Source organism: Notolepis coatsorum, assembly GCF_963971535.1.
Source record: "Notolepis coatsorum genome assembly, chromosome: 18".
Taxonomy (NCBI): Eukaryota; Metazoa; Chordata; class Actinopteri; order Aulopiformes; family Paralepididae; genus Notolepis; species Notolepis coatsorum.
The window spans coordinates 19,949,185-19,962,175 of record NC_140182.1 but is presented as its reverse complement, the minus strand read 5'-3'; the positions used below and the strand labels follow the sequence as shown (position 1 = coordinate 19,962,175).

The window sequence follows — 12,991 nt, the reverse complement described above, 5'->3', positions numbered from 1 at the left end:
TGTATGTATTGAGCTGTACTGTACCCATTCTGCAATCTGTTAATAAACTTTTCAATCAATCAATTCAATCAATCAAAATGGCTCCGTTTGAGGAACAGACATAATGCAGCCGGTTCTGGGATGTATTTTAAACATTGGCCTTTAGTAATGTGATTGATTGATTGAAATGTTTACATTTTAACAGATTGCAGAATGGGTACAATACAGTGCAGCTCAATACACACAATTGTTAAGGGGATGCAGACCAGAGAAAGACTTTTATGATGAATTGAAAATGGGGGACCCTGATGTAAACAAGACGAAAGTCGACTTCGAAAGAGTCGCCAAGCTTAACCAGTTTGTTAGGAGTAACGCGATTGGAGCTGAGAGAAACGTCAGTGGCCAATCAGATCGTGCAAACAGAACGCGGAAGTGAAACGCCGTTGAGGAAAATATGCGTTCCGTAGCCGCATTTCTCGGAAAGCTCTCTGATTTGCCCAATCGCGTGACGAGCTGTGTCTTTGCCACTTTCCGCGTCGAACAGCCTGCAAACTACCTGGCGTTCTATCGCCATGCTCTAAGTCTAAGACAAACTCTAACCGTAACCAACTTCGAAAGAGTGCCTAAGCTTAACCAGTGTAGAAACAGGCGTCGGCCAATCAGAGAGAGTCTCCGAGAAATGCGGCTACGGAAAAAAAATCACGCGGAAAATATACAGGCGTACTGTACTGTAACCATTCTGCAATCTGTTAATAAAATGTTGAATCGTTGAATAAATCAATCATTCGTCTTGTTTACATCAGGGTCACCCATTTTCAATTCATCATAAATAAAGACAAAGATTTCAGGTTCCAGTGAGAATTGAACTCACGACCCCTGGTTTACTAGACCAGTGCTCTAACCACTGAGCTATGGAACCCTGTGTTCTATTCGGGTGAATATTGCGCCTTTGCACCAACAACATTTAGTTTTACGTCTGGCGGCCCACTATGGTATTGTCTCCCAGCCTCTCATCATAATGCGGGTGAACGTTACCAGCTAACGTCAACTCGTAAACTGATCCAATTGTTGGCTGCCGGTGTTATCAGATCAGACTGCCGGAGCCCAGGACGTAAAGCCGTTAGCCGACCCGACAGTGACCCACATAACAACTCCACGGGTTCACGGTAGCCAAACCAGCTACTAGCTAGCCATTCTTCTTCTTACCCTGTCTTTTTGCGGCACTGTGAATGTTCTGTTGTTCTTTATGGATTTCAACTTTATGGGCTCCGGTTCGTCATCTCCAGCGGCGTCCATTATATTTCTGATAGACTTGTTTGAGCCCGACCAAGAATAGTCCCCGTAGACTAGAGGAGCAGAGATACTAGACAGAGAGAGACCCTGCTACAGGCAGCGGGCGCGTCCATCGTGTTACTGTTTTTATTATAGGGCTGCAAAAAAAAGGACGACTGTGCGCTTTCCCGGAGTTCCAGCGGGGTCAGGGAGGGTTACACACACTGGAAGTTCTGGAACTGTCTGTGTTGGCTTGTCCTTGAGAGACTGGGAAGAACAAAAAAAAATATATATATATAATAAGATATATAAAAATAATACGACGTTAATTCTCCATTGTCCAATGATACCTCCTCCAATGTACAGTTTCTACGTCAAATGTATATATACTCTCTTTTCTGGACTCTTTTTGTATCACAAACAGTACTGTATTTGCAAATCTGGTATGTCATAAATGTATAGATGTAGCAGTAGGCTACTGTCTATCTGTATGTCATATATGTTATGATGAATTGAAAATGGGGGACCCTGATGTAAACAAGACGAAAGTCTTTCTCTGGTCTGCATCCCCTTAACAATTGAATGTATTGAGCCGTACTGTACTGTCTGTAGGCTACCCATTCTGCAATCTGTTAATAAAGTTTTCAATCAATCAATCAATACTTTTATTTGTCTCTATAATAGATTGACTTGATCATTCAATTTTAGTCTATATACATAGGTAACTAAAATGGCTATAGATAAAGCTTCGTTGTATGCCTGTCTTCAGCTTGTTTTTAGTTTTTTAACCCAAGCCCCATTTAAACATTGTCCTATGCCAGTTACACATTGAACCAGGCAACCTATAGATAGCACAAGTCCTATGAAACTCATTCATGTATAATGTTTGATACAATGTACCAATGTTTGTGACCATTTCTTCAGTATGAAGACACGTCTGACTATACAGAGAGCTTGCCTTTTTGTAAAAGGACATGCATTTTGAAGCCTACAGTATAAAAACACGTGCCCGATTGGATTGTAGCCTGTTGAGAGGATGAAGCACAGTGCTTAAGTGTCTCAATACTAAAGCTGTACTAGTCAGGCATTATGACAGACAATGTTTAAATAGGGCCTGGGTTTAAAAGGGGGAGGGGGGGGGGGGGGGGGGGCAAACCTACCCTTTATAACAAGTTATACATTTGGAAGTTGAATATGTTGGTGGTAAACTTATAGCTTGATTTTGTACAGAATAAATGTTCTACCTTTTCTCAGATTAGGGAGATATGGATGAAATCCATATCAAGATAATCATAAGGACTTTTTCCTCTATAGCGATATCAGAATATCTGCTGGTGTATGTGAAATCACGGGTTATGTCAACCAATTGATGTTAATCTCATACTGTGCGGTAATGTAAAGTGTGACATAAAACCAAAACTGCAATTTTCAAATGACAGATCAAATATGTGCTCGTTATTATCAATTCAGACAACAGCATTTTGTATCACGTTATTTAGATATTATGATTTCATCACAATATGATCCCATTGAAAGACGATAAATGAAAGGGGCACTTCATCAAAAAACAATGTTGATTTATTTTGCACATAATCTCACACACATTCAAAATCACTAAACCGTTTGGCACAGATTAATTTAGTTTCACAGTTATACATGAGTAAATTAGTTGGAATATGGCCACCAATGATGTCATCGGGGACTTTGAATCTTGTGTGTGTTGTGTTAATTGCAGCACCATGAGATGATGTATAGATGGTTTGAAAAAAATAGCAATCATTTGTCTTATAGGGACTGCTACTTTATCTTTTCATGGAGCTGTAATTAACACAACACAAGGATTCAATGTCCCCGGTGACATCACTGGTGGCCATATTCAAACTCATTTACTTTCAATAACTTAAATGAATGTGTGCAAAACTGCTTAAACGTTTAAACCGGAGTCTTAAGGCGAGCACAGAAAGACTCAGAAGAAGCTTCTATCCCCAGGCCATCAGGCTGCTCAACGAACAATAAACACTATGCAACAACCATCAAATGCACACAGCACACACACCCACACGCACACACTCACTTAAACAAACAACACACTGCAGCACCCACTCTACACACTTTAGATCACCTAAACACACTTTACACTTTATATTTATTGGTAAAGGATTTGCACTACAACTCGTACACCTTACTGTAAATTGTACCTAAATTGTACCTCATCCCATTTCTGCTCTGCACTATATAGTATTGTATATTAGTACATTGCATAGAATATTGTATATTGTATGGTAACTCAGTTACTTCTATTCTGCATCGAACATTGTACATATGTCTATACTGAACACTGTGACCTTTTGTACTTCTATTTTACATGCTATACTATTTTATTTCATACTATCTTGTCTAGCACAGTCTCTGGAGCGTAACAGTAAGAAGCATTTTGTATAAAAGTATTCTGTACTTCTGTATGACAACTATTAAAGAAACTTGAAACTTGAACTTGGATGTGTGTGTGATTATGTGCAAAATAAATGAGCATTGTTTTTTGGTGAAGTGCCCCTTTAATTTTCCATTGCTTATTTCTACTTCATTCTGAGCCTATAGTGTACCTTCAGACTGTGTCCTTTATTTTTTCTTCCTGATAGGGGACCCCCGTCCCCCCACACAGACAGGAGTTGAGTCGGACCGGGTCTCTTTCTTAGCCTGGGCTATAGTAGTGGTGCAGTGCTCTGATGCGAAGAGGTCCTCTCTAGACGGAGCCGTGATGATGATGGATGGACAGGAAATAAAGGAGCTAGAGGCTTGAGGAGGCTCAATGTTGGACTCGATGTTGGACTCGATGTTGGACTCGATGTTGGACTCGATGTCGGACTCGATGTTGGGCTCAGACAGCGATGACTCAACGCCTTCACTTCTATTTTGAAATGAAGGCAACTTATCTATTGGATGAAAACAACAGAGCGGAAATGTTGATGACATTATAGTTTCTGAATAGCAGATTGTCTATCCTATTGACTATATTGATTGATTTCATTAAGGTCTATCCTTTTAGATGTTGTTAATGGCACTTTCTGAGTACTGTAAAAGTGATTTACCTAAACCACTGTTATGCTAGTGTGCCTCTCAAGTTTCAAGTGTATTTGTCACGTCCATATCCTTTTACAGACTCAGAAGAGAAGAGAGGGGGGGGGGAAGTCAGTGAGGGTCTGTATTAGGGCTGTCCGGCCTGTCCCCTCTTAGTCCATTAATCGTTCTGGTTTGGTCTGTATTAGGGCTGTCCCCTCTTAGTCCATTAATCGTTCTGGTTTGGTCTGTATTAGGGCTGTCCCCTCTTAGTCCATTAATCATTCTGGTTTGGTCTGTATTAGGGCTGTCCCCTCTTAGTCCATTAATCGTTCTGGTTTGGTCTTAGTTGACCAAGGCATTGTTAGTCGATTGGTAGTTTTGAATGCTTTCTTTTCCCCATGCTGAATTTATGTTTTCCTGGCAAATGAAAAGTACATCACTGGTAAGCACTGGACTTAAAAAGGTGCATCTGCACGATTGCTTGTGGGAAACATGCATAAGAAAGTTCTATTCTCTATCTAATTGTCCTTGGTTGGTAGGTGAACAATGTTTGAGCAGAAAACCGATTTCACCTGCTAAGACACACAATCCTAATTACAGCTCCACAAAATGATGTAGATAAAAATAAATAGCAATACCTTGTCTTATAGGGACTGCTACCTTATAATTTAATTGAGCTGTAATTAATACAAAACAAGGATTCAATGTCCTTGATGACATCACTGGTGGCCATATTTTAACACATTTCTCAATAACTGTCAAACTAAATGAGTTGTTGGATGTGTGCGAGATTATGTGCAAAAAAAATCTGCATTGGTTTTTTGGTGAAGGCACACATTTAACCAGCTGACATATAAAACTAACATAATTTCATTCCCCGGTTTATCTAGTTTATGAAATACAAAACACAATGAGATGTCTATGAGATGTCTATGTTATGGTTTGTAACCGACCCCAATCGCACAACACAAGACAGGTATGAGAGTAAGCCAAGAACAGGGCATTTATTGAAAACACAAGGAAAACGGCACTGTCCCTTTAAGGGAGAACACAAAATTATGGATAAACAGAATGGGAAAAGGCACAGTGCCTTTAAGAGGCGAGCTGGCTAAGGGGAAGGCTAAGGGAAGGCTAAGGGAACAGGGCCGGGGCAAGGGACAAGGAAGGAAAGGGAGGACTAGGAGGACTGGTCAGGGAGGACTAGGAGGACTAGAGAGGGGAGACAGGGACAGAGGCCCGCGGAGGCGGGCTGGGGACAGGGAGGACTAAAGAAAAACAGGGTAAGGCCTTGGAACAGGGCGAGGGCTGGAGCTGCATACTGGGACAGAGAAAACAGGGTAAGGCCTTGGAACAAGAGCATTAATGAATGTTGCTGCTCTGCAGCTTCTCCCGGGATGGTTCGTCTGAGGAAGCAGACGGTGGACGTCAGAACCGCTCTGCAGATCTCTCTCGGCAGATCTCCGAGGGTGGTAAACGGGACCGAGAGGGAGAGGGTTAGCTCAGAGTTCATTTGGGAACAGAGCAGGTGACAGGAGAGGTGACTTGTCCCAAAAACATAGTAATCCAAGTGAACAGAATCTTCGGTGTATATACACACTGTGAGTGAAGTCCCAAAATACAATCCAAGTGAATAATATCTTCGGTGAGTATACACACAGTGAGCGAATGTTAAGGCCAAAGATTATCCCAATGAACTATCCAAAAAGCTGACGCTGGGTGAGTGACAGTCTGACAAAAAGCTGGATATCTTCAGTGTCATTAAACACACGAAAAACGAATAGGATCAAAGACAGTCATAAAAACTCACCCAGGCGCTGTGCGTAAAGAGAGTTGGATCAAAACGGGGCGAGCGCGTCGCCACGGGGAAACGGGTTGTCCAAGCGGAGGTCTGAGTGGTGCGCGACTGCTTGGAGTACGCGCCGGTACGAAGGGCGCATCTGGCGCGGAGGTCTGAGTGGTGCGCGACTGCTTGGAGTACGCGCCGGTACGAAGGGCGCATCTGGCGCGGAGGTCTGAGTGGTGTGCGACTGCTTGGAGTACGCGCCGGTACGAAGGGCGCATCTGGCGCGGAGGTCTGAGTGGTGCGCGACTGCTTGGAGTACGCGCCGGTACGGAGGACGCATCTGGAGTGCGTCTGAATGCGCGTCAGGAGTGAAGAGCGCGTCTGCGCGGAAGAGCGCGCCGGCTCGGAGAGACGCATCCTCCCGTAGAGTATTAGGAAGCGATGCGCGTCTGGAGTGATGAGCGCGTCTGCTGCACGGAGGTCTGGATGCGCGTCAGCGCGGAAGAGCGCGCCTGGCTCGGAGAGACGCATCCTCCCGTAGAGTATTAGGAAGCGATGCGCGTCTGGAGTGAAGAGCGCGTCTGCTGCGCGGAGGTCTGGATGCGCGTCTGGGCGTCTGCTGCGCGGAGGTCTGGATGCGCGTCAGGACGTCTGCTGCGCGGAGGTCTGGATGCGCGTCAGGACGTCTGCTGCGCGGAGGCCTGAAGTGGAACACTGGGATACCTCCCGTGGAAGTTTAGAGAGCGCAGTCCAGTGTCTCCCTCAGGCAACGGCGACAGGAGGCGAAGGCTGGAGCGCATCTCACGCCGGAGATGAAAACAGCATAAACAGACAGAGGACCTCCCGAAGGAGTCTTGGTGATAGAGAATATGATAAGGAATGATACGGCATGATAAGGCACGACCCGACAAGGGACAGAGGGGAAGAGCCAGGTACTTAAAGCCCACAGGGGTGCTAATTAGAATACACATCAGGTGCGGGAGGTAATTGATAATCGAACTAAAAGTGTGTGTTCGGCACCAGACCAATCAAACACATAATGACAGGTAGTCCAAGGGTGTGGTTGCTGAAGAGCAAACGAACGCAAGGGTGGGGGCTAGTGAGGTGAGGAGAATGCAATGATTAACAGTAGGCTTAAAGGAACAGAGCGAGTAGGTGAGCAACAGGCTTAAAGGAACAGAGCGAGTAGGTGAGCAGCAGGCTTAAAGGAACAGAGCGAGTAGGTGAGCAGCGGACAAAACCTCACAGTACCCCCCCCTCCACGGGAGCCACCCGGCGACCCAAAAATACAGACAGAGTGGCAGGGGACAAAACAAGGCAAAAAACAAAAAGTACTGGGCCAAGCCAGCAGGGGAAGCCACAACAAAAGTGGGGCTAGCAAAAGAACAGGGAAGCCGAGGGGTAACTAGGGTAGCTGAGGGGTAACCATGGTAGCTGAGGGGCAACTGGAGGAGCTGAGGGGTAACCAGAGGAGCTGAGGGGCAACCAGAGGAGCTGAGGGGTAACTAGAGGAGCAGAGGGGTAACCATGGTAGCTGAGGGGTAACCAGAGGAGCAGAGGGGTAACCATGGTAGCTGAGGGGTAACCAGAGGAGCAGAGGGGTAACTAGAGGAGCTGAGGGGTAACAGCCAAGGGCACTGAAAGCTACAGGGCCTATGCTAGCTGCACTGCTACATCAACATAGAGGCTGCGCTAGCTGCCGGAGCTAGGCTGGCAGACAGGGCTGGACCAGCATGAGAGAACAAGCTAGCTGAAAGGACAGTCCTAGCTGTGGGGAACTGACCTTGCTAGCTGAAGGGGCAGTCCTAGCAGTGAGAGAAAACTGACCCTGCTAGCTGAAGGGGCAGTCCTAGCAGTGGGAGCAAACTGACCATGCTAGCTGAAGGGGCAGTCCTAGCAGTGGGAGAAAACTGACCTTGCTAGCTGAAGGGGCAGTCCTAGCAGTGGGAGAAAACTGACCTTGCTAGCTGAAAGGGCAGTCCTAGCAGTGGGAAAACTGACCTTGCTAGCTGAAAGGGCAGTCCTAGCAGTGGGAAAAACTGACCTTGCTAGCTGAAAGGGCAGTCCTAGCAGTGGGAAAAACTGACCTTGCTAGCTGAAAGGGCAGTCCTAGCAGTGGGAAAACTACACAAAAAGTGGAGGCCATGCAGAGGGACCGGGTTAGCTGCCTGGGCATGGCTAGCTACAGGGCCTATGCTAGCTGCAAGGCCTGCATTAACATAGAGGCTGTGCTAACAGCCGGGGCTAAGCTAGCAGACTGGGGCCATGCAGAGGGACTGGGTTAGCTGCCAGGGCATGGCTAGCTACAGGGCCCATGCCAGCAGCAAGGGCTGCATTAACATAGAGGCTGTGCTAGCAGCCGGGGCTAAGCTAGCAGGCTGGGGCCATGCTGAGGGACTGGGTTAGCTGCCTGGGCATGGCTAGCTACAGGGCCTATGCCAGCAGCAAGGGCTGCATTAACATAGAGGCTGTGCTAGCAGCCGGGGCTAAGCTAGCAGACAGGGGCCAAGCTGGTAGTAGAGGCCTAAACAAGCTGCAGGGGAGCTAACGGGGCTAACAGGGGAGAAACAAAAAAAAAAGGCAAACTCAACCACACCGTCTGTGCTGGCTGGGGTCGTCGATTGGTCGGGTCGTACTGTTATGGTTTGTAACCGACCCCAATCGCACAACACAAGACAGGTATGAGAGTAAGCCAAGAACAGGGCATTTATTGAAAACACAAGGAAAACGGCACTGTCCCTTTAAGGGAGAACACAAAATTATGGATAAACAGAATGGGAAAAGGCACAGTGCCTTTAAGAGGCGAGCTGGCTAAGGGGAAGGCTAAGGGAAGGCTAAGGGAACAGGGCCGGGGCAAGGGACAAGGAAGGAAAGGGAGGACTAGGAGGACTGGTCAGGGAGGACTAGGAGGACTAGAGAGGGGAGACAGGGACAGAGGCCCGCGGAGGCGGGCTGGGGACAGGGAGGACTAAAGAAAAACAGGGTAAGGCCTTGGAACAGGGCGAGGGCTGGAGCTGCATACTGGGACAGAGAAAACAGGGTAAGGCCTTGGAACAAGAGCATTAATGAATGTTGCTGCTCTGCAGCTTCTCCCGGGATGGTTCGTCTGAGGAAGCAGACGGTGGACGTCAGAACCGCTCTGCAGATCTCTCTCGGCAGATCTCCGAGGGTGGTAAACGGGACCGAGAGGGAGAGAGGGAGCGGGTTAGCTCAGAGTTCATTTGGGAACAGAGCAGGTGACAGGAGAGGTGACTTGTCCCAAAAACAGAGTAATCCAAGTGAACAGAATCTTCGGTGTATATACACACTGTGAGTGAAGTCCCAAAATACAATCCAAGTGAATAATATCTTCGTGAGTATACACACAGTGAGCGAATGTTAAGGCCAAAGATTATCCCAATGAACTATCCAAAAAGCTGACGCTGGGTGAGTGACAGTCTGACAAAAAGCTGGATATCTTCAGTGTCATTAAACACACGAAAAACGAATAGGATCAAAGACAGTCATAAAAACTCACCCAGGCGCTGTGCGTAAAGAGAGTTGGATCAAAACGGGGCGAGCGCGTCGCCACGGGGTAACGGGTTGTCCAAGCGGAGGTCTGAGTGGTGCGCGACTGCTTGGAGTACGCGCCGGTACGAAGGGCGCATCTGGCGCGGAGGTCTGAGTGGTGCGCGACTGCTTGGAGTACGCGCCGGTACGAAGGGCGCATCTGGCGCGGAGGTCTGAGTGGTGCGCGACTGCTTGGAGTACGCGGCGGTACGGAGGACGCATCTGGAGTGCGTCTGAATGCGCGTCAGGAGTGAAGAGCGCGTCTGCGCGGAAGAGCGCGCCGGCTCGGAGAGACGCATCCTCCCGTAGAGTATTAGGAAGCGATGCGCGTCTGGAGTGATGAGCGCGTCTGCTGCGCGGAGGTCTGGATGCGCGTCAGCGCGGAAGAGCGCGCCTGGCTCGGAGAGACGCATCCTCCCGTAGAGTATTAGGAAGCGATGCGCGTCTGGAGTGAAGAGCGCGTCTGCTGCGCGGAGGTCTGGATGCGCGTCAGGACGTCTGCTGCGCGGAGGTCTGAAGTGGAACACTGGGATACCTCCCGTGGAAGTTTAGAGAGCGCAGTCCAGTGTCTCCCTCAGGCAACGGCGACAGGAGGCGAAGGCTGGAGCGCATCTCACGCCGGAGATGAAAACAGCATAAACAGACAGAGGACCTCCCGAAGGAGTCTTGGTGATAGAGAATATGATAAGGAATGATACGGCATGATAAGGCACGACCCGACAAGGGACAGAGGGGAAGAGCCAGGTACTTAAAGCCCACAGGGGTGCTAATTAGAATACACATCAGGTGCGGGAGGTAATTGATAATCGAACTAAAAGTGTGTGTTCGGCACCAGACCAATCAAACACATAATGACAGGTAGTCCAAGGGTGTGGTTGCTGAAGAGCAAACGAACGCGAGGGTGGGGGCTAGTGAGGTGAGGAGAATGCAATGATTAACAGTAGGCTTAAAGGAACAGAGCGAGTAGGTGAGCAACAGGCTTAAAGGAACAGAGCGAGTAGGTGAGCAGCAGGCTTAAAGGAACAGAGCGAGTAGGTGAGCAGCGGACAAAACCTCACAGTCTATGTGCTTTTGTTGTGTTTTTATTCTAATGTTATTTATCTTGATTTTATTCTGATTTGATTTTATTCTGTTTTTTTTGCTAACCCTTTTTTTTACACAGGATTTTAGCCTATACCTTCTGGCAGGGGGACTGCCAATGGAAATTAGCCTTTTGGCTAAAATTGGGTGCATTTACATTTGTAAAATGTTTTATTAATGTACACTGTCCCCATTGAACAAATAAAGTAAACCTAACCTAACCTAATCACATTGACTTATTTAAAAGAACAATGGCAGCAGGGACAAATTAGTTCATTTTAGCGACCGGACAGACGCAACAGGGGCTAATGGATTGTACTAATATCTTAAGAGCGTTAGTCCTGCGCTAGCATCACACAAGTCCTAAGTAGAATGATAGTGATTCATCTGCTGAGAACTGCACTTCACGCATTCAGTGTCCCATACTGTTTAGACATTTTGCATAGTGGTAGTTAAAGGGGAATGACACCCATTTTTAAGAATTCCTATATGTTATTCCTGTGCCCCAGAACAGTTCAATCAATGTTTGTGAACGTGTGTCACTCTGTCATGAAGTTAGAAATCATAGAGAATCCTCACTGACTTTGTGGGCCCATTGAAGTGTTTATGTGAGCTATTACACCCAAATTAGGTTTAAATTCAGACCTGTTAGCAATACTATTATAATATGTATTAAACAGGGGCACACAAACACCAATTTCCATTCTTGCCTCTTGAGTAAACTCACCCTCAAGTGAGTAAACACTTCAAATACATTGATGAGGTCCTGCTGGCCCGTCAAGCCCCCAACTTTCCTTCTTTGGGACAATTATAATGTAGGTTTCTGTATAAAGGTGGTGGGTGTGATCCCATCTCCATATAATTCTATATGTTTGACTACAATAGCGGTATCCAATGGAAACATTTCCACCTTGTTGGAGACAGTGGTGTTCACTACTGAGCATTCATTGTCTCCACTGTTAAATATAGCAGTGGAGAGGTAAATGAGGAGTATATACTGTAGGTATAATGTGGCACTATCCTTATACATAGTATTGTAGTGCTTGTAATGGTACATAATTCACCCACGGAACCGCCCGAACATTCTGGAACATTTGTGATGATGTCATAGCCAAACAGTCTAGAACATCGAACATTCTGGAACATTTGTGGTGATGTCATAGCCGAACGTTCTAGAACATTGGTGATGTCCCCGTATGATGTCATGACCAATGTTCTAGAACATGTGTGTACGTATATATATATATTCGGCAATTCTCTCAGAGGAGTCAGTCGACTCGTGCTTAATAAATGCTATTCGCTGTGCCTCGAGCCACCGGCTCTGACTCTCATCTCTCGGCACGACAGTATCAACATAAAAGAAACAGCAGCATCAGAAAATCCACCAGGAGCCCAGAGGTGGTGTAGTGGTTATGGCCCCTGCCCCTGGAACCACAGGTACCCCTACTGCCCTAGGATCAGATTCCGCCAGAACCCTCTGTCCTGTGTCTCCCTCTCAGCCTCCCATACTGTCTCAATAAGGAACCTTCTCTCCTGTCTCCGGCCTCCCTACTGTCTCAATAAGGAACCTTCTCTCCTGTGTCTCCTCTACTTCATCTCCCATTCAGCCTCCCTACTGTTTCAATAAAGAACCTTCTCGCCTGTGTCTCCCCTACTTTGTCTCCCTCTCAGCCTCCCTACTGTCTCAATAAGGAACCTTCTCTCCTGTGTCTCCTACTTCATCTCCCCCTCAGCCTCCCTACTGTTTCAATAAAGAACCTTCTCCCCTGTCTCCCCTACTCTGTCTCCAGCTTCCCACTGTCTCAATAAGGAACCTTCTCCCCTGTCTCCCCTACTCTGTCTCCAGCTTCCCACTGTCTCAATAAGGAACCTTCTCCCCTGTCTCCCCTACTCTGTCTCCAGCTTCCCACTGTCTCAATAAGGAACCTTCTCCCCTGTCTCCCCTACTCTGTCTCCAGCTTCCCACTGTCTCAATAAGGAACCTTCTCTCCTGTGTCTCCCCTACTCTGTCTCCAGCTTCCCACTGTCTCAATAAAGAACCTTCTCCCCTGTCTCCCCTACTCTGTCTCCAGCTTCCCACTGTCTCAATAAGGAACCTTCTCCCCTGTCTCCCCTACTCTGTCTCCAGCTTCCCACTGTCTCAATAAGGAACCTTCTCCCCTGTCTCCCCTACTCTGTCTCCAGCTTCCCACTGTCTCAATAAGGAACCTTCTCCCCTGTCTCCCCTACTCTGTCTCCAGCTTCCCACTGTCTCAATAAGGAACCTTC

At 47.1% G+C, this 12,991-nt stretch overlaps 1 protein-coding gene across 1 annotated transcript in view; it reads right to left on the bottom strand.

Annotated features, from left to right (window-relative positions):
- The window catches only part of cdk10 (cyclin dependent kinase 10), a 30,069-nt gene extending 28,676 nt beyond the window's left edge, over window positions 1–1,393 (bottom strand). Inside the window, exon 1 of the mRNA XM_084334547.1 lies at window positions 1,186–1,393. Coding sequence (XP_084190673.1) covers window positions 1,186–1,275 — 90 coding nt within the window. The 5' untranslated portion in view covers window positions 1,276–1,393. The remainder of the gene's footprint in view (window positions 1–1,185) is intronic.
- Window positions 1,394–12,991: the final 11,598 nt, after the last annotated feature.